At 34.3% G+C, this 25,967-nt stretch overlaps 1 protein-coding gene across 1 annotated transcript in view; it reads right to left on the reverse strand.

The window, feature by feature from the left end:
• The window catches only part of TDRD15 (tudor domain containing 15), a 106,349-nt gene that overhangs the window by 78,396 nt on the left and 1,986 nt on the right, over positions 1 to 25,967 (reverse strand). The window contains exons 2-4 of the mRNA XM_014730946.3: positions 22,175 to 22,279; positions 13,172 to 19,421; positions 8,929 to 8,983 (exon numbers count right to left, since the gene is read on the reverse strand). Of these exons, the coding sequence (XP_014586432.3) occupies positions 8,929 to 8,983; positions 13,172 to 19,418 (6,302 nt within the window). The 5' untranslated portion in view covers positions 19,419 to 19,421; positions 22,175 to 22,279. The remainder of the gene's footprint in view (positions 1 to 8,928; positions 8,984 to 13,171; positions 19,422 to 22,174; positions 22,280 to 25,967) is intronic.

Here is a 25,967-nt window from a genome sequence, read left to right on the forward strand (position 1 = left end):
TGTCCAGTCGATTCCATCTCCTAGAGACCCTGTGTAGTGAACAGCAGAACTCTGTCCAGTATTTTTGCACCATCCTCTCACCTTTTGGTGCTATATCAGACAATGTTTTGCTGCTATTCATAGGATTTTCATGGCCCATTTTTTTTGGAAGTGGTGGTCAGATCCTTCTTCCTAGTCTGTCTTAGTCTAGAAGCTTGGCTGAAACCTGTCCACCACAGGTGACGCTGCTGCTATTTGAAACACCAGTGGCAGAGCTTTCAGCATCACAGCAACATGCAGCTGCCATAGTATAACAACCAAAAAACAGGTGGTGTGGTTCCCTGACTAGCAAACAACCCGGGTCACAGTGGTGAGAGTGCTGAATCTTAATCACTAGACCACCAAGGCTGGCATAAATATTTGAAGACAGGAAAAGAGCTTCTGGAGTCTTGGCAATGTTCTATTCTTGAATCATGTAGCGTTTACACGGGTGTTCAATCAGAAATAAACCCTCCAGCAATAGTATATCTTTGTTTTGTGCATTTTTCTTTATGTACGCTATATTTAAAAATAATAAGGGTTTAAAAATGTGTTACACACCGATAGTTAATGATGACATGTTCTGGGCTAAGGAGACTATTTTCCCCTTCCTAGGTCTCTCTTTCCTTTTGTTGTTTTTTTTTTTTACTTTGAGATTTGAGATTCCATTCCCTTTAAATCCCTGCACTAGATATCAGAATTCTTCACTACATTTCTCTTTTCTTCTTTAAATAGTCTCAAGGGATAGCTTACTGACTTCATAAGCTATACATAAGCTTCATGCATGTAATTTTTAAGCAGCTTTACCAATATCATTCAGTTGTCATAAAATTCACCTTTTTAAAGCATACTGTAAAGGATTTCAGTATATTCAGAGTTGTGCAACCATCTAACTTCAGAACATTTTCATCATCCCAAAGAAAAACTCCATACCCAGTAGTAGTCACTTCCTATCTTCTCAGCTCCCCTCAGCCTTGGCAACCACTAAGTTAACCTTCTGTGTCTCCATGGATTTGCCTAACCTAGACATTTTATATAAATATAATCACACAATATATGTCCTTTTCTGACTGATTTCTTTCATTTAACACTATTTTCAGGATTCATTCAAGTTGTAGCATGTATCAATATTTCATTCCTCTCTATTGCTGAGTAAATATTCCATTGCATGAATATACTCATTTTGTTTATTAATTCTTCAGCTCATGAATATTTGGGCTGTTTCCACATTGGGGCTATTATGAATAATGCTGCCATGAATTTTCCTGCACACTATTTTGTATGGATGTATTTTTTTAATTCTCTTGGTTATATACATAAGAGTAGAATTGCTGGGTCATAGAGCAAATCTGTTTAACATCTTGAGGAACTGCCAAACTGTTTTCCAAAATAGCTGTACCATTTTACGATCCAACTACCAATGAATGAGCTTTAATTTCTCCATATCCTCGCCAATGCCTGTTATCATCTGTCCTTTTTCTTTTAGCCACCTCACTGGATATAAAACAGCATTTCATTGTGGGTTTGATTTGCATTTCTATAGTTACAAATGATAAGGATCTTTTTGAGTGGTTACTGTGTATCTTCTTTGGAGAAATGTCTGTTCAAATCCTTCGACCATTTTATAATTGGGTTGTCTTTTTATTGTTGACTTGTAAAAGTTCTTTATATACTCTGGTTATAAGTCCCTCATCCAATATATGATTTGCCAATATTTTTCTCCCATTCTGTGGGTTGTCTTCTCACTTTCTTGATGGTGTATTTTAACACAACAGTATTAAACTTTGAGAAGTTCAATTTATCTATTTTCTTCCTTTTGTTACTTGTGCTTTTAACATGTCTAAGAAACCACTGCCTAATCTAAGTTCACAAAAATTTACACCTATATTTTCTCTAATAGTCTTTTAGTTTTAGCTCTTACATGTACATATTTGCATGTAGGGTGTGAGGCAGGGAGTCCAATTTCATTCTTTTGGATGTGGATATCCAGTTTATCCCAGCATGATTTGTGGAAAGGACTATTCTCTCCCCAATGAATTGTCTTGGCATCCTTATCAAAAATCAATTAATCAGAGGGCTGGCCCCATGGCTGAGAGGTTAAGTTCATGCACTCTGCTTCAGCAGCCTGGGCTTCACCAGTTTGGATCCTGGGCACAGACCTAGTGCTGCCCATCAGGCCATGCTGTGGCAGCATCCCACACAGAAGAGCTAGAATGACCTACAACTACGATATACAACTATACACTGGGGCTTTGGGGAGGAAAAGAAAAAAAAAGAGGAGAATTGGCAACAGATGTTAGCTCAGGGTCAATCTTCCTCACAAAACCAAAAAAAAAAAAAGCAAAAAAATTTGTTTTAATAAATTATAAATATAAGAGTTCATTTCTAGATCCAATTCTATTCCATTGATCTATATGTTTAGTCTTATGGCAATACAACATTTTGTTGACTACTGTAGCTTTATGGTTAAGTCTTGATATCAGGAAGCGTGAGTATCCCAACATCATTCTCCTTTTTCCTTATTGTTTGGCTGTTCTTGCTCCCTGGCATTTCCACATGAATTTTACAGTTTGTCAATTTCTGAAAAATACCCACCTGGGATTTTGGTAGTGATTGCACTGAATCTGTATAACTGGTTGGAGAATACTGCTATCTTAGCAAAATTAAATTTGCTGATCCATTAACATGGGATGTCTTTTCCATTTATTAAATTTTTCTGATCCATGAACATGGATGAATTTTCCATTTATTTCTCTTTAATTTCATTCAATAATATTTTGCACTTTCAGTGTACAAGTATTACACTTTTGTTAAATTTATTCCTATTCTTTTTGATGCTATTATAAATGGATTTTAATTTCATTACTGGAGTATTCATTGCTAGTATATAGAACTGATTTTTGTTTCCTTGTATATAAGATCATGTCACCTGTGAACAGACTTTTACTTCTTCCTTTCCAATCTGGATGCCTTTTATTTCTTTTAGTTGTCTAATTAGCCTGGGACTGAACCTCCAGTACAATGTTAAATTAAGTAGTGAAAGCAAATATCCTTGTGCTTTTCCTGACCTTAGAAGGAAAGCATTCAGTCTTTCACCATTATAAACGACATTATCTTTGGACTTTTTCATAAATGCTCTGTATTTGAGGAAATTTCCTCTATTCCTAGTTTGTTGAGCTCTCCTTACATTTTATGCTAGACCACTAACCAGATTCTCCTGGCAATTTACTCTCATATCACCTTGAGCCATGACAGAGACAAAATTTTTCCACTATCCCTGAAGGCCATTCACTTACAAGACATTCATAAAAAAAGATGACATTGTTATAAACCATAGCAAAGCACTACCTCTTCAGGGATATACGAGGACTTAAACCAACCTTGCCAACCTGAATCACCGTCAAGCAGCCAGTATCACCAATTCCAATTCCACCCTGGACTCTCATTTTCGACACTGACTGAGAAATATTTTTGGATCTTGACCAAAGATCAAAAATGGACCTGGACCAGAAATTTGTTGATCTTTTCTTATTGAGCAGATTTATTTGCCAGTTGGTAACTTTCTGGCAGTCGTTGCTAGTTTATGTCTTGAATGGTCTCCTTACCAGGTGAAAACACTGAAAATAACTAGATAAAGGCATTACTAAGGGAGGAAAAACATGGACTGAGGATTTATATACCTAATTTTATGACAACTCTAACAAGGAAAATCAGGCTAAAGGACTGTCACCAGAGGCCAAAATGATCCTGCCTCTTTTAAACCTATTCACTCTCACATGTTCTGAGAGGGACAGAAGAAGGAAAAAAAAATCATTCAAGGCCCTCCTCTTCAGATAAGAATTTTATATTTCAGATAGTTGGGTTTCAAAGCCCAAGTTCCAGAACTCTGACAAGAGCTCTGTCTCTTCTCCACACTCTCACTGAATCAAAAAGCGCATATCGAAAAATCGAGTCAGGACATACTACCACCAAACAGCCGCCTTTAATCTTGATGTGTACAGGAGACATACACTTTGTAGGAAAGCCAGTCGATACCTACAAACCTATAATCATTTTTCTGTACAGTACCTGTATTAGTTTCCTATCATTAAAACTATCCTATTACAACTTAGTGGCTCAAGACAAAACAATTTATCATCTTTAAGTTTTAGAGGTCAGAAGTCTAAAATGTGTCAGCAGGGTACATTACTTCTGGAAATTCTAGGGAGAATTTCTTTGCCTTTCCAGCTTCTAGAGGCATCCTGCAATCCTTGGCTCAGGATCCTGCATCACTCTGAACTCTATTTCCATCACTGCATCTCCTTCTCTGACTATAATGTCCTGCCTCTCTTTTATTAAGGACCCTTGTGATTACTTTGGGTCTATCCAGAAAAGCCAGATAATCTCCCCACTGCAAAATTCTTAACTTAATCCTATCTTCAAATTCTCTGTTGCTATGCGAGGTGACATATTCACAGGTTTCAGGAATTAGGACATGGAAGCCTTAGGGGAGGGACCATTATTCTGTCTACCACGTTATCACAGAAAGGTAACAAACATGCAAAGTCAGTAAAAAAGGTTCACTCCTCTACAGGTATAAAATAGTCTCTAATTTTAGAAGTAATATCTACCATGAATTTCCATTTTCAGCACCATGGAAGGCTAAGATTCCAGAAAAATCCTCCAGATATAACGTACTTAAAATGCTTAATAAAATGTGAAAATATCTTTTTTAAATACATGGAGGAAAGTAAAAGAAATCTTCAGAAACCACAAGAAGGTGTTATTCCACAGAGATAAACAAGTGCTAGAGTTTACTTGAAGAAAGGAATTTCTTTGGAAGACAAATTTAAAGATACTATCCAGAATGCAACCTCAAGAGACTAATACACGGAAAATGTTAACAGTCATAAAATAACAATAAAAACTCACATATGTCAAATCAGTTGCAAAAAAGAAAAATACAATGGACAAGAATCCACATTCAAAGATGATATAACGACTGAGAATTTTCCAGAATTCACAAAAAGATACCAATCGTTAGATTTAGGAATGCCAAAGTATCCCAAACAGGACAAAGAAAAATAAATAATGATTAATATTAATAAATGATGTTGTATGTGTGGAACACCAAATACAAAGTGAAAATGTAAAGGACCCAGAGAGAAAAGACCACTTCCCTAAAAAGGATAACCACTAAACAGAGAGCAGACCTCTCAGCATCAAAAGCGGAAGTCAAAAAGAGAGTGGAACAAAATCTTCAAATAGTGAGACAAAAAAGCTATCAACTGCTAATTATTTACTGAAACTACTATTCATAAATAGAGAGGTAATATTTTTCAGACAAAAGTAGTGTATTTGTAATGAGTCAACTTTGCGTGGTTGTACCATGCTTTCTATAATTTCCTTCTTTGTATGTTTGCCTAAATGCCCTGGTAAACTATACCACATATCTTTCAAGAATCAGGCTCACAGGTCATATTTTTATAAATCTTTTTCAAGTGATTCTTCAATCCCAGAAAGCTAAGCACACTGTCCTCTGGTCCTAAAACACTTATTATATGCCTTTATTACATACCATTCTTTATTATAATTTCTTATTAATTTGTTTCCACCACTGTAATGGAAATATCTTAAGAATCATAATTAGACTTACTCATTTTTCTATCTCCTATATCTAATACAGCGACTTCCAAAACATTTGTGAATGAATATGAATGCACCATACAGGAGAATGTGACAAGATGATAAAGGATGATGACTTCATAAGGAGAAGGTACTCAGAGATGTCAGCATGTTCAAGGACATAAAGATAAACAAATATTGTGCTATGGAAAAGCATTATGATAACAAAAGCAAATCAATAACTCATCACTTTATGATAAGAAAGTATGAGAAAACTAAGGAAATACATTAAAATTGTTACTTAGCATTCACCCTAAGATGTATCATAGCCAAACTGGAACTACTAGAATCTTAAATACACTTTAAATACAATTTAAATATTAAATTCTAGTCAATAATAGAAAAAAACAAATATAATGTTGGAGACTTTTGAAAAAGGATGAAAATTATATAACTGTAGACCCAACAAATAAATAGATTTGTAATTTTTAAAAATCCAGCATTCTTTAAAAGGGAAAAGATGAAAATTTTTTTAAAAATTACGTTTTGAGAATAAGTAGAAATACTTTTAAACATAAGATAAAAATTGTAGTAAGTGTTTAAGTTGACTAAAGACTATCTTTAGTGAAGGAAATTTTAAAGCGAACTAAATTTTCATCATAACCTGCACATGGTATGATTTTTTTAACGTTATATTACCCTTATAAAGCACATACATACACACACACACTTTCAGACTTTAGGGAATTACACTTAAAATATTTTATTGTGAAAAATTTTTAACTCAAAACATTCAATATATAAAACAAAAATAATTTCCCTTGGGTGTACACAAATTCAGCAACAATATGACAAAACAAGTTTTAAGTGACATTAGAGTTCAATATTCTTATTAAAACCAGAAAAAGTTATATTAATACACAGATAAAAAAGTAAAAATAAAAAATCAAACACTAAAATTTAACGAACTCAGCATTTCACAACAGAAGAATTTAGAATCAAAGTGATCATGCCAGAAAAATACAAACAGCTGAATAATTTGTGTTTATATAACAGTTTCAGATGAGTATTTTTATTTCATATCAATATATAGCCTTGAAAAGTACATGTGAATATTCTTAAAAAACAAATAATAATTATAATTTTCTAATGAGTTATATTTTTCCATTTTTATAAACCATTTTACAAGTTTGAAAAATATTCCTTAATTTATATCAATAAAGCAAAATTAGAAAGAAACGAACACTTAAAATGTAAAATTTAACAAGCCTAAACTTTGAAATATTTTAATCTAAGAAATTAAATGTTCTCTGCTCCTCAAATTTTCAATCAAGTCTGTTGCCAACATTTATAAAATAACACATGCTACTAACTTAATACAAATGTTGTAGAGTGGAAAAAAGCATTATTCTAATATTGACTCTTTTATCTGCAAAATATAATAAAACTTAAGCCTAAGAAAATATAAATTCTAAAATGAAAGGGCTATTTTTTGTTTTTTATTTGAAAGGACTCTGAATAAAATTATGCTATTACTAACATCCTCCATCTTGTAATTTTACAGTGTAATAAAACAGCTAATGTAGGGCAAATAGTAAGTAATGTAGCTTCAAAATAAAAAATAAGAACAAAAGTTAGTTTTAATTTAAGCACTATTTATCTTAAAAGAAGAAAACCTAATTTTAATCATATTTTCCGCTGCTTTCTGTATTAGACTTCTGTCCAAACAGAAAAAAAATCAATTAGGAACTAAGTGAAATGTAGACTTGTAAAAATATCATTCCCTACAGTATTTAGTAATTTAAATGCTGTAAACAAATTGCTGAAGTTTGTCTATTTCTATCATTTCCAAACATAAAATACTATGCATCAAGACATGTAACTGAAGTTAAAAGAACTCTGAAATACTGAAGTGGTATGAGGCCCCTTCTGACAAAACTGGTACCAAAAAAACCAATATTATTACTTTATTTTACTCTGAAATTCAAATTCATTGTTTTTTTAACTAACCACATCATTAACTTTGCCATATTTTATGATATCAAAACAAAACAACAAAAGCTACCTAGTAACACAACAGTCATGGAAGTTGGTGTTAAGTGAATTATTTTTCCAATAAAAGCACCTTTATAAACTGTAGAAAAAAATCTTTAAGATCTGGTAAGGTTTGGGGGAAAATGACACAAAATTATTCAAATAAATTAGTTTACAAAGAATAAGTGTTAAATTCTATGTTCTCAAATAACCACAAACTAGAGATTAACTTGTGATGTAAAAAATATACATAACATTTCCTTGCCTTCAATAATCTTTACGATACCAAATTTAAACTCATTCATATTCACGAACAACAATATTTCTAGAAATTATTTCCTAACCTCAAAAAAATGACAACAATATCAGCATATTCAAAAAATACATACAGATGGTAAACTAGATTGTCCCTAGGTAGCTTAGGAAATGTCTAAATTTTCCCAAATACTTTTAAATCACCAAATCTCTAGTTCTTCAAAACTATTTGGCTAACACTGACTCTTAAGTCCACTGGTATAATTTTATAGTTCTATCTTTGCACCAAAACAATACTCTGAATTTGCTTAATAATTGTATACTTGCAAAATAAATTCCAATTCACAGGAATTTTCACTGACAAACACACTAACAAAATATCTACCCCACTAGTAGGTAGTAGTGTCCTTGAATGTCACAAATATCCACACTAATAAAAAACCAAAAATATAAAACCAAATTTAAAATAGATATAACTACAAAATAAAGAAAAATACCATGCATGAGCTAAAGAGAGGGAAGGATGGGATTAAGTCTGACCTCTCTTCTATATCCTTTTAATTAACGTCAGTCCCATAAGCAGCTATATTTTCCAGAAACATGGACTCATTAACTGTCCTATATTACACATGACTGCAATCATGACTCTATGAAGTAGCAACTGAAACCAAGGCTGTAGTCAGGAGAGACATCCGAAAAACGTCAGACGGTAACGGTAAAATGACACCATCTCATGACTGTCAAACCACATGCAAATCACAGTTTATCAAATAAAATGTTTTCAAGATACTTCAGGAGTAAACCACATTTCCTAAGTAATCTTACTGAAATCAAATCATCAAAATTCTTGGTAACATAAAATTTCTCTAACATTCTAATCATTGTCTCCTAGAGGCAATCATCTGAACAATCCGGAATCCTTCAACGTGCTTTAATATTAGAAGTCGTCCTATGCTTACCACTTTTACAATAGATCTGGAGCACCTAAAACAAAACAGTAACTACTGAGTATCTTACGTATCATTTGTTGCCAAACTGATGCACAAACGATCTGAGCTTTCGTCTCCCTCTACTGAAAAACAAGCAGAAAATAATGAGTATGTTGTAATACAATTTTCAAAGCATTACAGATCTTACTAAGAGTTACTCAAGACTTTATTTTGAAAATTCCTAATAAAAACAGAATTTCTTCTTACGTAAAATTCCTAAAAGCCACAATATAACAGGTAAAGAAGGAACAAAATAAGGCATAAACAAATTACATATATAATATATACATATAATTATACGTATCGTACAAATAAAAACACCTTTTCTTAAACAATTAGTAATATATGCCCACATTGGAAAATATATATATAACTTACTCTAGTGTTTTTTAGAACTATGATTAATCTTAAATAAAAACTAAAATTAAAAATAAAAATTAAATAAATTTTTAAAATTAAATATTAATAAAATTAGATAAATCTTAATCATGAATCCTATCCTCAAAATAGAAATTTAACCATTAAACTGCAAATATGTGTATATTATGTATGTATGTATACATTGTCCTAAATATTTCAGTTTCTTGCAAGGCAGCATCAGAATTTTTTTAAGTTACTGTTTTACAAAATATTTTCACAACAAATATAGTGGCTTTACTAGGTTAATTACGGATATTTCTAACAGTTAGTGAGCATTTACTATGTACCAAGTAAGTGAAAATGCTTTACATGCTAACTTATTTAATCCTCACAACCAGCAAAAGGAGTAGTTATTATGATCTCCATTCTACAGATGAAGAAACTGAGGCACAGATAGGTTAGAAAAGCTTACCCACAGTTTCACAATTAATAAGGGATAAAGCAGGAATTCAAACTCAGGGAATAGGGCCACAATGCCCACTTTTAACTACCATGCTAGTTCCAATGCAAGTGATTCATAAATCTGTATCATTTACTAGTCTTGTATTTTCAAAATTCAGTCGGACATTCTGCATGCCTGTCAGCAATTCCCCTTCAGATGTCCAGATATTAACCTCAAATTTAAAATCTCAGACAAAATTCTACTCTAAAACTGGGTCACCATTCCAGATTTCTTTCAAAGACGTCTTCTAGTTAAATAAACTGTAGGAAGGTAGCACATAGCATCAAGCACTGCCTTGTTACCAAAGTGACTAGCCATTTTCATGCTTTGGCTTGTTACATTCTCTAGTTCCCATAATGATCTATTCAAAGACTTCCAGGCAAGAATAAATGAGTGAGCAAGTAACCAACCAAAAAAAGGAAAAAATTCCTGCAAAAACATCCTAGAAAAAGACTAGTAATTTTTATTTTGAAGAAAACAGTCTGCAAATAAAACAATCACCTTGAATACATATTGATACGTTTTAGTAGGCTAAAACTATGGAAAAGTTAAGCCAATCTTCTAAACGTAAAGGGACGGAACTTCTGTAATTAAAATAATTCCTAGGAAAGATAATATAAATGTATTATACCTCTAGGCCATTTCCAACATGGTGACATTTTTACTATTATATGTACTCCGAATTAAACTTAGCACAAAATTACTCTGACTTGTTATGTACAGTCTGGACAGGAGGGACAGATTCTAAGAGTTTTCACAGATAAAGTTCAGAACTATTATTTTCTCTCAAAAAAAAAATTGAGGAAGTTACCCACAATACTCTCTAGAACAGGGGCTCTCAACTTGGCTGTATATTAGAATCCCCTGAGATCTTTAAAATCCTAATGGTGAGGCCATAGCCTGACCAATTAAAACAGAATCTCTAAAAGACAGGTCCAGGCATCAGAATTTTTTAAAGCTTCTTTTCTTAATTCCAATGCAAAGCCTAGGTTGAAAAGCACTGTTGTTAGAGCTCTATCTCCAACTTTTTAAATAAGCATGAGAGTTTCAAGTATTAATGTCTTCAACCAAGAAGTACTAAAACCACTGTGCCCTAGTTTCAGAGTACCTGCAGGCAATAACAGCAGCAGCAGTGGTCACTACTGCCCTTAGATGAGTAAGAGAGATGGCAAGAGCTTGGATAGTATTCAAGGCAATTAAACTAGTTTTAAGGTGGTGTTTTTTTACTTTGTTTTAAAACTATGATTATAACAAGTATACCAGTCTATTCTTAGTCCACGAGACCATGTTTCTTATATTTGTTTCAAAGTTATGATTTTTCCTTAAGTAGGACTTCAATTTTTTTTTCAGGAGTGTAATTTAATGTTTGGTGCTCTAACTGCTTTTGTTAACAGCCACTTTCACTTTAATTCACTATTGATTCACTGTGTGCTGGGAATGCAGGACGTGAGATGGAGGTAGGGGCCAAGAGTGGGTTACAAAAGAATTTGATGGGAAAAACAAAGGCGGCAGAAATATACACAGGTAAAGGAAAAATAAAAGATATTATATGAGTGCCAAAATGTATGGTCTGATGGCCAAGGGTTACAGAAAACTCTTCCTCAAATAATTTACCTACCTTTCAAAAGGTAGCATAAATAATGAACAAAGCAGACTTTGGAGTTGGAGACATCTGAGTTTAAAATCTCAGTTCCTTACTCACCAGCTTTATATCCATGGGCAATTTACTTAATTCCCCTGCACCCCATCATAAAATAGTGATAACAACTTTGGGAGGGTGGTACTTCCTCCCATTCCTGTTGTTCCCTTCCATGTGAAAGTATTCATGCGGGAGGCACTCTACTAGCATAACTCCTCTGGACTCTCTGCCCCCCTACTCACACACCAGGAGTAGGGGCAATCTGATTGGTCTATTTAGAAGGAGAAAGGATATGTTCGATCAGCCTCTTCTTCCTATTTCCCTTCTTTTTGGAGATAACTGCCTTAAGCTGTAAGTTTTACATGGGTAGGCTCCCCATATGGAGAAGCTCTCCTCCCTGCATGTGTGCGTAGTCTAAATAATTGATTCAGTATTGGTAAACTCATTTGCCCATGTTTATAAGACACATTTATCAATATTGTTTTTGATTTTTTTTTCCTGAGGAAGATTCGCCCTGAGCTAACATCTGTGTCAATCTTCCTCTATTTTATATGTGGGTCACTGCCACAGCATGGTCGGCAATGAGTGGTGTAGGTCTGTGCCCAGGAACCAAACCCAAGCCACCAAAGCAGAATGCCCCAACTTAGCCACTAGGCCACAGGGCCAGGCCCTGTTTTTTATTTTTTTTAATAAACATGATATTTGCTCACCAACTGTATTTCTCCTTGTCTCTCTCTCTAAAGTGATTTAGAACTCAGGCAAAGAAGCACAGTACTAGTATTAGACTCCATTTAAACCTAATATTAACCTACTTTATAGAGTTGGGGTAAGCTTTAAATAAGATAATACATACAAAACTCTTAGCACAGTACCTGGAACGTAGTAAGCACTCTACCATAACTACTACAATAATAAAAGACGACTCAAAAATAAGAAGAAAAAAGAGCCAATTTTAAAGCACTTAGCAATTCACTATAAAGCACCTAAAGATGAATTCAAATGAAAAACTCTAAAATACATCAATAAAAACAAGGCACTTCCACTCATTGAAAGAATGTAACCTCTTATGACAATAGTTATAATATGGAATAACATACAAAAATTTATAAAGTCAGAATATTCATTAAGCAGAGAAAATTCTTTATAGCCTACAAAATCCTCAGTAACTAATCCATACAGAAAATAAGTATAATTTGCATAAGCAAAATCAGATACTATAGCACATAAAATACTAAAATCTTAATATTTTAGAATCAGTTTGACATCTAAATTTTTAGGAGGAAATATGCTCCAGTCAGTTTATTCTATAAATTTAACTACACTAGCAATAAGGTAGAAGCACACTCAGAAAAACCTAGATAAAGATATATTTCACCTGATAACATAAATAACAGAAAACTGATTCTTCAAAATGAGCCCAGGAAGCTCACAAAGAGCAGCAAGATGTATTAACCTGAGATCTATGGACCTTTGGGAGTTTTGTGAAACCCTTGAAACTATTTGTAAAATGTCATGCATGTGTGCATGCACATGTGGTTAAAATCTTCTACTAGCATTACAGTCTCAAAGGTCATCATTCACACAAGGTAAACGCAGTGAGCATCATTTTATAATTCAAGTGATCAGTCCCAGTTTACTCATTGTTTCAGATTTTCTAGTAAGTTATACTGCAGTATATTTTCAATTTGGATAATTTTAGTACATAGTAAACTTTTAAAGAATCAAAAGTAGAATCTGCGAAAAACAATCTTTTTAAAAATGATTACTTACCTTTTAAGCGTTCTTCTGATACAATTTTTTCATTAACATGTAGCGCTTTTACTGCTGTTCTCAAGTCCACTGTGTTATTTTCCTCTATTCCTTCAGTTACTAGTTTTTCGAAAGCACTTGTAATGTAATTGATGTTATTCTTCAAACCATTAGATAGTTCCAAAAATGAAGCTGCTGCACGTGTATCAAATGTAATGGTACTTTGAGGATTATGTTTTCCACTATCAACCTTCTTCTTCAGTGTTAAATTTCTAGATTGTAATCTTTTACTAATACAGCTTTTTCTTAAGAAGTTCTTACAGACATCTTTCCTCTTTATAGGTTTCTTCTTTTTTAGCTTTTGTTTCTCAGTACATGCACAATTTATATCTTCTCTTTTATAACAATTTTGATCTAATACTGGGAAAGCAGGCTCACTCTGTAATTTATACCAGATTTTAGCAGACCTATGAGTAACTGCATCAAGATGATCTGACTCTTTAGAATACACTGCGCGACCAGATGCAACTAACATATCTGCCAAATTGTTTTTCTCATGAATGACATCTACTTTCAGTTTTGTTTCAAAACGGTATTCCTTACACTGAAAGACTAAGCCTGGTTTACTTAGGAAATCTTGAAAAAAACTTTTGGCTTCTTCATTCCAATATTTCCCTTTAGCAGGTAAGATACCATATAAGATACAAGGATAACTCAGCCTCGGCAAATTCATAAGTTCTTCAGGGACGACTTTAAGATTTTTAATATCTGAATAAGGCACATAAACAGAAAATCCATAGTCAATCAATAGAAGAAGTAAAGACTGATCAGAGACTTTAGAAATTTCTACTCTGTTCCACTGGTCCTCCAATTTATATCTGAACAAACAACTAGAACCAGGAATTATGTGCTCCTGAGGCACTGTTTGTAAGTTTTCTGGTAGATCAGACAGCAAAACAAAGAGAGATTTCATTGTGTCAAAGAAATCTTCTAACTGAACACAAAAATCTGATGGATCAGAAACAGCAGTGGCAATACCAGAATACTGTCTACCATTTTGGAGTTGTGCCCAAGTAAATGATCTTACTGTATATGATGACATCGGAGTCTTAGATTCCACGTTGAAAATTTGTGAAGATCTAAGTTTGTTTTCTTCAAAATGAACTGTGTTGAAATATTCCAAAAGTAACAGGCCATCTACCAAAATTTCTACTTCCCAGACAGAGTCTAAATATTTCAGGAAAAGGATGTTTATTTCCATATGAGCAAATAAACACACAAAAGACTCAAATGGCATGTTCCTAAAATTTTCAAACCAAATCCATTTACAAGGCACAGCTTGTCTTGGAATATTTCTGATTTCACTACTAAGCACCTTGGTATTACATAAAGGCACTATTTCAAACCTACCACAATCCACTAAAAAAACAAGCACTTTCTCATCAACACAGTTTTTTTCTACTTTTGAGCGATACCACGTCAAAGTTTTTTTAGATTTTGCCAAGCATTCCAAGCCTCTTTCAATATTTTCCATTGATAAAAAAGGTTTTTTCACTTCTTCCCTAATTAATACTGTTAAATCTGATAAAATCTTTTTATTTTTAGATAACTTCACATAAAATGTCCCACTTTCTGAAACATAAAGTATTTCAGCCTTTTCAAGTTGCCCAGGTTTTAACTCTTCAAAAGGAATGTTACCCAGCTGTTGGTAGGACGACTGAAGAACTGTAGAACCTTCACATCCATTTGATCTTCCTTTCTTCATTTCGTTATCACCACCAGGGCTTTTTGGAGAGAGAACCTGAGGCATTGGCAATACTGTTTTATGTAGTTTTGAACATGCTGTCCATTTTAGTAGTTCGTTAATGACACATTTTTCATCACAAGTTATATTTACTTCCCATTTCTGCTCATGCTTTTTCAAAAATTCACAAGAAATTGTTTTGTTAATTACTGTTGAAGCAAAATAATTCACAGTTTTGCTGTCCCAAACTTCATCAGGCTCGTTCCATTTTACTCCACTAAGAAAAGAATGGATTCCTAGCTGAGGAATCGTTAAGAATTCCCTCTTAAGTTCATAAATTTTAGATGTGTTTACTACTGCAGTGTTACCATAGTCAATAAATTCCACTTCAAAAGAATTTCTTGGTAAAATTTTCTTAATAACTGCTCTGTAAATGGCTTTGTCACCAGAGTATTCTGCAACTACAAGATCTCCCACCACAGGTTTAACTGATTGTCTCTCTCTCACTATACTTGCTCTTCTTTCATTTAGAGTATCTGCAAGTCTGATGATTACATTTTCATTCTCAGCAAGCTGAATATGGAAGCTTGCTGGATTACTGATATTAGAAACATATCCTTTAACTTTGGCATTCAAGTAAATTTTGGGTTGAGGAAGGTCTTTGATCTGTGGTCTGGTAAGATTACATGGGTTTTGTGAGGCTGCTTGATTTAGTTCTCTGATAAAAGACTGTGATACAACCCTTACTGATTTCTGACCCACGACACTTTTATCAATAATATGTGCAGATCCAGGGACAATTTTCATACCTCTATTCTTAAATCCATCATTCAAAGGCTTCTTCACTTTGTTTTTTGACACAGGTTCAATTTTATAACAAACTGATGGTCTCAAAAGCCTGGCAGACACACTTTTGGGATTCATTAATTGATCTATTTTGCTTTCAGAATATGTTACCAGACTAGTTTTACTTATATTAGGGTGATAGTCGTTTTCTATTTTGCCTTTCAGGGAAACAGAAAGTCTCTTATTCTCATTTATTTTATGACCCTTTTCCACACAGTGTGCTTGGTCACAATGTTTTTTTCCATATGCATTAAGCAACGTTTTAATTTTTTGATTTATATGTTGATATCCATCATACAATTCTATACCAAGCTGGCCATCTGACTCCCTGGACAATACTACTGCCTTTAATGGTTTTCCCAAGAAATTATCTTCAAACCAGCTACTGATTTCTGCTGGAATATCTACATCTCTAAGATCTGACAAAAAACACTTAATAGCCTGCATAGGTGTAAACAGCAACTCTGGAAACTGATCTGAAATAGCCCCCAACATACTTTCTTCTACTAATTGCTTATTTCCAAAGTCCACAAAATAGACCAGAAAGTTAGATAACGAATCTGTTGGCATTGCTAAAGCTCTATAAGAGAGACCATCCTCTATGTATTTAGATATGCACAATCTCATTTTACTAGAATCATATTTTGGATAACTTCTGAGGTTACTAATCTCTGTGATTTTTGTTTCTATCATCTTCAGGTCTTTATTATTTCTACTAAGCTGGCAATAAAACTTTTTGGGACTATATATGTGAGAGAGATATATTTCTTCTTCACTTCCAATTTTTATATTAAAGGAAGAATAACAGTAACTGTAAAGACTAACTGAAGATGGGAACGGCTGTGATAATATGCTATACTGTGCAGAGCCATGGTTAATAAGAAATTCTTTTGCACTAGTAAATGGAGATTGTAAATCCACTAAATTATATAAATAGTTTGGATGTATAAGAACTAAGGCATAGATGACACAAGTCAATAACCCTCTAGACGAAGAAATAAAATTCCCAAAGTCTCTGCATGCTTCTCTTGTCCAACTGACTAATTTACAACTAACGGGTTCAACTAAATGATTAAGACTACATCTGAAGGCTTGGCCTTCTAAAAAAAGAAAACGTGGGTTAATGCTACAAACATCTTTAATTAAAACTCTTTCCTGGTAACCGTAATCAACAAATACTACATCAACTTCTTTTTCTGATACTTGAGTCAAAACAGCCGCTCTATACCACCTCCCATCTTTGGAATACTTAGCAACACAAGCGATCTGTCCAGTCTGATAAGCATCAGAATGAATGCTGTAATAATTCTGAATTTGTTCCATTAGTAATTTTAGGTCTTCTGACTTACATTGGAGTTGGCATGAAAAGTCATCTGGGCCATAATAAAAAGAACATTTAACTTCAAGGACTGTTCCTGGTTTAAACATATATTCTTTATAAGGCCGTGGTGACTCAGATCCCACAGACAAGGTGGAAGGATTTTTTAAATCTGAGAATTTAACAGCTGGGGACTTTAACAAAGATAAGTTACTTTCTTTTCGCTTACTTGAATGGTATTTTTTAGGCTTAGGTCCTTCAAGAAGGGCAGATATGACTTTTTTAATAGTAACTTTGTTTTTAGATTTTAAATTTAACATTGGACATTCACTTACAGATTCTGAATAATATTCTGGTTCTACTTCCCAATACTCTGCATATCCAGCTTGTAACATAAGAGAAACAACATCAATATTTTCTGAGGCTTCAATACTCTGAATAGTTACAGTGTACTTGTCATCTTTTTTTGCGATAACTTGAAGCAAAATTGCTTTGTTCAGGACAATTTTTTTAAAAAAATCAGTTGCTGCCTTCACCCATAAGTCTTCAACAGGAAATATGTGTGCAAGTGAACAGCACATGGCTAAGGCAGGCAACTCACAGAACTCTGGAAGCAAAATTTTTACATCAAAAAATGATATGGAATCAGTATTTCCATAATCCAAAAAATAAACATCAATTTTATATCCATTAATTTCTGTGATGACAGCTCTGTAAAAACGTCTGTCCTTGCTGTATCTAGCACAACAAAATAAACCAGGTTCTGGATTTCTCAGAATCAGTTCATCATTTTCACACAAATCATAAAATTTGTTTATATTTTTCATTATATCTTGAAATTCATTCTGATGTTCATTTGTGCGTACCCAGAAATTTGATGGGTTTAATACATATGCTACAAAAGCTATGTAGGCAGCCTGTATCTCCATTCCTACAGTTTTAACAGGAAAATCTACTTTCAAAGTGTCTTTTTCATTCAGAGAGTCTACTGATCGTTCAATATTTCCAATAAAACTCTCAACTGCAAAGCTGTTCAGATCAGAAGCACTAGTCTCTCTCAATGTATTAGAGATTTTTGAATCAGACACTGGACAAAGTACCTGTGTGCCTACAGTCTTCAGCAGACACTCAGAATTAATTTTAGACTCCTGAGTTTGTAATGTCACATAATACAAATGCTCATCCTTATTGAACCAATCAATGTGCGCATATACTATCTGTCCTAACAAGGCTTGTTTAAATACATTCAGCTGAAATTTTCTTACATCTCTATCTGGACTGTGTAAATATGTCAGAGAACATGGGAATGAAAATAATGGTACTAAAATAAAATCTTGTTTAAGTTTCTTTACATGAATTGAGGGTACAGCCTCACTACTGCCATAATCCATAAACCAAATTTTAACTTGATTATTGGGCAAGAGTTGCTGAAGAATTCCTCTATGCCACTGTCCATTTCTCCTTTTGGCAACACAAAGTAGCCCAAAATTATCACACATGGGACCACTTTCTTGACTGATAATATCATAATGCAAAGTCATACATACTGTCAAGTTTTCTAATTCTGGAATCCTTTTAATTAATTGACAATAAAATTTACTTGGGCTCAATGCAGATGATATTTTTACACTTTCAGTACTGCCTGCTGACAAAGGTGGCTGTAAATTATCCAGAACATGTTGAATATCAAGTAAAGTATCATTATTACTTAATGATAATTCAGGTCTTTTATGTTGTAATAAATCTGGCATTGGCTGTGGGAATTCTTTTAACATATCCACAATAAGACGAAATGAATCCCCATCAATAAGTCTTCCAAATTGTAATTCAAGAACCTGGGATATAATCTTTGGCACTTCAAGAAGAATCATTTGAAGAGGCAAAATAGCTTGTACACAACCTTTCACTTGTAGTCCTACTAATGACTTGAAATAATTCAAAGCCTTAGGAGACCATTTTTCCCCAATTGGTAGTATGTTGGCAAAAACACCACATACTACCCGTGGTGGTAGTTCAAATAAGTTGCCAAAGGCTGAAGCAACTTGTGTACTATCAACTCTTAGTTCTTCTCCATGATCTATAAGAAGCACTGTATAGAGTTCGTTTTTCTTTTCCACAACTCTTCCTCTCTGCCATTCTCCAGATACTCTTTCTTCTACCAAACAAAATTCATCAATGTCCACATTATTTTTTACTTTTGGAATATGCTGTATTTCCCTCTGCAATATATGGTAGTCAAACTCACATTCAATATTATTTCTGCCTTGAAATTTCACCACAATGTCCTTGGGAAAACATTCTATATGTGATATTGTCAGATCCACATCTAAAAATGTTGATAATAGAGATGTAGAATCCATTCTCTAAAAAGCAAATAATAAGTACTAATTAGCTTCTGGACAGAGAGCTGTCGGAATTAAGTGAAACTAGCCTTATATAATTTGATATGGAAAAATAAACCTTAAAAATAATTCTATGTCTGTATTTATCAAATTGAACACGTTGGTAAAAATTCTATAAACTGGACAAGATGACAGCAAAATAAACAAAATGCATCTAACTGTTCACTGCCTTCCACACTTTCAAAAAAACTCAATTGAAAAAGCCAAGAAATCATAAAAAACAAAAAAACAGGGAGAACATATTTAATCATGGAAAACAGAGAAGAGCAATCTTCCTTTTCCAGAAACCAACAAATTTCTACTAGATATTGGACACATGTGGCATAACAGAAGGAAGCCAAATAAAGCCCACTGGAGACCTCCTTCTCCTCTTGTGAGAAAACTGCTTTCCTTCATGCAGACTCCCTCCAGCAACCCATAACTCAAAAGGGTGGGTGCTAGAGGCAAGGGCAGAGGGTGAACCAACCAGGGACACACGGTTTGCACTCTCCACTCGGTGTCAATTTAGCAATATTTGGACTCTATTAGCTTCATTGTACAACTCCAGGATTCTTCTTTGCTTGAAGGCAACAGGCTGAGTCCTGAACACCACTAAGAAAAGCCAGGCACAGAAAGACCCTGAGGCAGGTTAGCTACATCCAGGCCTTGTCACTGGCATGGCTGGCCACAAAAAGTGTGGAGGGAAGGGGAAAGGAGAAGAAATCTTTAGCACAGAGGCAAACCTCTCTACTGTAACTATGGCTCCAGCTAATCTTCTCTAGATTGTCAGGATTCTAAAACTGGTATGGTAAATATTCAAGTAGTATAAAATATTCCCCAAATTCAAGCAAGAACCAACTGGTAATAAGACACTACGCAACTCCTGCTTGACTCTGAGTTAACAGTTGACAAATATATCAATTTCTGATGAGAATGAAAGAGAGAAACACTGGATCTAAGAAAAAAAAATTTAAATGAAGGGATCACTTAAAAGAAACCAAGAAAATGCTCCCCTCAGGAATAAATGTATTGAAGGAAACAGCAAAGAATCGTTTCTCAAAAGTCTGATTCTTGTTTTCAAAAAAGTCAAAGAGAATAATGTATTTTTATATGACTAAGTAGTAAGATTAGGATACATACATAAGAAATTTCAAACCACAATGGGGAAAGTCAACACAAAATAAAGATAAATCAAGTAGAAGAAAATTTTGAGAGAATACCCCAAAACTCAGAGGAAAAAGATAAAAGATAAAAGAAGAGCACGGAGGAGAGGAATATATAATCATATCAAAGTATAAATGTTATCTCAGAAAAAGATAAAACAACAGAACAGAAGCCCATTCTAAGACTTAAGACCCAAGTCCACAAACTGAAACAGGCCACTGGAAAGCTAGAGAAAGAGATAAGATTTAGGGACATCTGGGTACTGATTATGGTTTTTATTTCCTCCTAGATAATTAATTTGCTGTGGTAATCAGCATGGTCTGATCTAGAGAGATTCTGGGCTATGCTTACTTGATCCTGTAGTCTCTAAGAACAAAATCAATAGTGAACACACTAAAGACTTTCATTAGAATAAACCAAGAAACTTTAAGACAGGAAGGCTTTCTTAAGCCACCATTATTTAATGGCACAGGCCTTTACCCAATTCCCAGACTTTAGTCAATTTACAGACCTATAATTCCTTATAGGACTCTTGAGAAAGAATCTTGTGCTGGATTATACCAAGAACGTTCTTCCTGGCATTCACCCAAAGGGTCACGCAACCACTTACACAAGTAAATGGGAAAAGGAAAAAGATATATAAGTCTGTCAGGAACCATGCTACTCTTTTCAGGCATAAAAAAGCATATGTAGCCAAAAGGACTCCATTAAATGAAGGTGATACACACAATATAAACCAAAGAAAGTCCAAAGACACAAGGAAGCTGCATGATCAGTCACTCAAGCTACCAGAAGCCTACTCCTCCATACTGCTCTCCCTCCCTCAACAATACAAATGAACTCATGGGGAGTTTCACAGCAGAAAGAGAAAAAAAATCTAGACTGGTTTGCTCATGCTCTCACCTAGTGATAGTGACATCCAGAAATAGACTGCTGAGACTTTGTACCCCAACCCAGGGGAGGTCTTGCCTGAGAAACAAAAGAAAATATTCACTGTTGACAGACCTATCAGTACCTCTACACTGCCTGAAGAAGAAATTGTTTGAGTTAAGAATCTATGCATATTAGTGGACAATAGCTACTAGTGTCTTCAGGATGATCAGTAATTCAGAAGAAGCAAGACTGGAAAATTTATTACAAAGAAGTGTGAAGAAGAGAAATATGGATGAGCCTCTAAGAATTGACACATAAAAAGAAAATTTGTAGGTCCCATGTGTTGCTCATGAAAGGGCTTCACTGTGGAAAAGATTCTTAATCAGGCAGACAGAATAACCTATTGCATGGATGTCAATCAGCCTCCTTCACCTGCCTCTCCAAAGCTTGCTCAATAGGATCATGAAGAAAGTTCCCAGTGTCATGGATAAAGCTCCTGCCCTTGTGTATCTGAAGATTAAACTGTAATATGGTGAAAATTAGAGAAACAACAAACAGAATTTAAAACCAAATCAATTATTTTATCCAATGTACAATTATATTATTTAAAGACATAATTTAAATTAAGATGTTCTAGATCCAACAACCTTTACTCAATATTATATTCCTTAGACTACTATATTCAAAAAAGTACTTACTCTGTGTACACAAGATTAGGACATCAGGAAACTTGGTTCTACTTGAGACTCAATTAACTGTGTGAAATTTGGGGAACTGTTTTTTCTTAGAATCAGATTCTAAATCTGTAAAATGAGAGGGCTGAATTAAATTAGGCTTTTTCAAACCACGTTTTTGTAGCAGAAACCCTTCTTAAACTAATATAAGATGCAAAAAGTAAATAGAAAACATAAAACATCTATAAATTGGATTCATAAGTGGTATTCTAATAATTCCATAAATTTAGACAATTTACTTATCATAAAGCCAGTAAATGAGAATAATAAAACAATTCTGATGAACACAGTCTTACAGCAGCTTTATCATATAATTTGCCTTATTACTGTATTACAGTATTGGGAAAATCAGGCTCAGACATATGCAATAGTTCCACAATTACACAGGATCAGATACAGATAGGTTCAAATAAAGATATGGTAGAGGCACAACTTAATCAATAAGTTAATCTGATGGCACTAATTAGTGCTCTTCTCTCCTAAATTTAGTACAACATATTTGAATGTTTTATTTCTTTTTTTTAAAAAAACAAAAAGACTACAGTCATGCACCACATAACACTTTGGTCAACAACAGACCACATATATTCCAGTGGTCCCATAAGATTAGTACCATATAGTCTAGGTGTGCAGTAGGCTAAACCATCTGGTTTTTGTAAGTACACTCTATGATGTTCACACAATGACAAAACTGCCTAATGATGCATTTCTCAGAATGCATCTCTGTCATTAAGCAGTGCATAACTGCATGTATTTTAAAAAATTAAACTCAAAAGTTTAAAAACTTCTGAATAAAATTAAATAAAAAATTCACAGCATCACAATTCCCCTAAGGTTAGCAGAAGACACAGTCTACAAACACTATTAAAATTGACACGAAAACCCTGATTCTATAGAATACATATTATATATGGTGTCACTTTTACTGTTTTTGGATTTGTCTTCTATGAATTCACATCTAATAAGTTTAGACCAGTGGGGTCCAACAGAAATATAGTTGAGTCAGATATGTAATTTTAAAATTTAAATTTTTTAATTTTCTAGTAGCAACGTTAAAAAGGCAAATGAAATTAATTTTGACAATGTATTTTAACTCAATATACCCAAACTATTATCGTTTCAACATGTAATCAATATAAAAATATTAATATATTTGACTTTAATATAAGTCTTAAAAATCTAGTATTTTACACTTAGTACATCTCAATTCAGAATAATCACATTTCAAGTGCTCAAAAGCTATGTATGACAAATGACTATGGTATTAAAGGGTACCGGTCTAGAATCACAATTTTTCAAGTTTTAATAGATTTAGTCAAATTTTAAAGCAGATAAAGTAATAGCTCCTTATATTAAGAGCCCCATATAATGCTTTAAATATTTTTAAAAGGTTTTCAGTACATTCGTTTAACTGATCTTCACAATAAGATTTTCCTTTTTTATATCAATAAATTGAAGGTTAAAGGGATTGCATTTAGGTTTTCTGATTCAGTCAAGCTCTCTATGGACATTATTCTCACTGTTTCACACTGCTCTTTCAACCTAAACCACACAATCACGGGCAATAACTAAGACAAAAATGAAAGAGACACATCCACAAACAAAAATAGGGAAAGCATCCTTCTGGGATAGAATCAGCTTATTAATTCTTTCTTTAACAAAATTTAAGACAGTTGTAGTGAAACTGACCAGAACTCCGGCAAGGATACCATGTTCCATAATACTCTGATTCAAGTTAAGCGTCTGCACCATGGTTTTCCTCCTCCTATCTTTTCCCTATATTCAGAGTGGTTTCTAGATTCAGGTTTTTAAGGACACTGATGTGGTGAAAATAAAATAGTGTTTTTTAATCTGCATATTTCAAAGTCAGGGCTTCAGGGTTTTTTTTAACATACTTTATTGAAGTAGTCCTCAACCAAGGACTATTTTGTCCCACAGGGAACGTGGCAATGTCTGGAGATACATTTGCTTTTTATAACTGGGCTGGAGTGGGGGCAAGGGTTGCTACTGGCATGTAGTAGGTAGAGGCCAGAGATGCTGCTAAAAATCCTACAGGGCACAGAGGAGCCTCCCACAAAAACGAATTACCCGGCCCAAAATGTCATCAGTGCAGAAGCTGAGAAACTCAGCTTGACTGAAAACAAAAACAAATACCAGGCACATAAAAGAACTAATTTTTTTTTAACTACCTAAAAGAATTAGGAGGAAATATGAGAATTTTTTTTTTACTAATCTTACATTAAAGACGACTTTAAGAGCAAAGCCTAGAGGCTACAAAAAAAGACAAATATTAAAACTTTTAAAATCACAAGCAAAAAAAAAATGAAGCTTTGACAAAATTACAATCAATATGATCTACCACATAAAAGATTTGCTACGGTAAAATATCCTCAGTTATCCTTGACTCCACCTTTTTGCTCCTACACACAATCCATCAAGAAATCCTACTGGGTTCATCTTCGGAGCATATAAAAAAATGTGACACTTTCTTTCATCTCTGCTGCTACAATTCTGGTCCAAATTACCTTCCTCTGTCAACTGTAATATAGATTCCTAACTTGTCTTCCTGCTTCTGTCTTCAACCCTACCCCACTCATGACTATTCTCAGCACTGTAACCAGAATGATCTTTTTAAAAGGACACAACATGCACTACTCATTCCAAAAATTCAGTAGGTCTTAATTTCACTCAGACCAAAAACTAAAGCCATCAGCGGTTTATGAAGTCCTACAAGATCCAACCACTACCACCAGGACCCCCCAAGTTTTTTCTTATCTTATTCCTATTACACTCATTACACCACAGCTACAGTGCCTTGCCATTCCTTGAACTTCTTGCCTCCGTGCCCTGGGCTTCTTGCTTTCAGAGCACAGCTTGCTCCCTCACCTCCAAGTTTTTGTCACAACATTTCCTTCTTGGTAAACCATTCCCTGACCACTCTGTTTAAAACTGCAAACTTCCTCTAATTTAGTAGTCTCTAGGCCCCTCCCTAACCTCTCTCCAGCGCCAAAAAAGTTCTGTTAAACTGGGGTCTCAAATATTTGGTCTCAGGACCCTTTTATACCCATAAAAAATAATGATGATCCTGTCATGCACTGAGTTTCTGTGTCCCCCCTCCAAATTCATATGTTGAAACTCTACCTCCCAGTGTGATGATATTAGGAGGTAAAGCTTTTGGGAGATCATTAGGATTAGAAGAGGTCATGAGGGTGGAGCCCCCATGAATGTGAATAGTGCCCTTATAAGAGTCACAAAAGGGGCCGGCTCCTTTTGAGAGGGGTGGCTCAGGTTAAGTGCGCACATTCTGCTTCAGTGGCCCGGGATTCACAGGTTCAGATCCCGGGTGCGGACAGGGCACCGCTTGGCACACCATGCTGTGGTAGGCGTCCCACATAGAAAGTAGAGGAAGATGGGCACAGATGTTAGCTCAGGGCCAGTGTTCCTCAGCAAAAAGGAGGACTGGCAGCAGATGTTAGCTCAGGGCTAATCTTCCTCAAAATAAATACATAAATAAAAATTAATTTAACAAAAAGAGTCACAAGAGAACTTGCTTCTCTCTACTCTCTGCCTTATGAGGATACAATGAGAAAACAGGCATCTATAAGCCAGGAAACAGCAGACACCAGATCTGCAACACCTTGATCTTAAACTTTCCAGCCTGCAGAACCGTGAGAAATAAGTTTCTGTTGTTTATAGGCCATCCAGTTTACGGCATTTTGTTATAGCAACCCGAGCTAAGAGAGAACCCAAAGAACAT

The sequence above is a fragment of the Equus caballus genome, chromosome 15, assembly GCF_041296265.1.
Source record: "Equus caballus isolate H_3958 breed thoroughbred chromosome 15, TB-T2T, whole genome shotgun sequence".
Taxonomy (NCBI): Eukaryota; Metazoa; Chordata; class Mammalia; order Perissodactyla; family Equidae; genus Equus; species Equus caballus.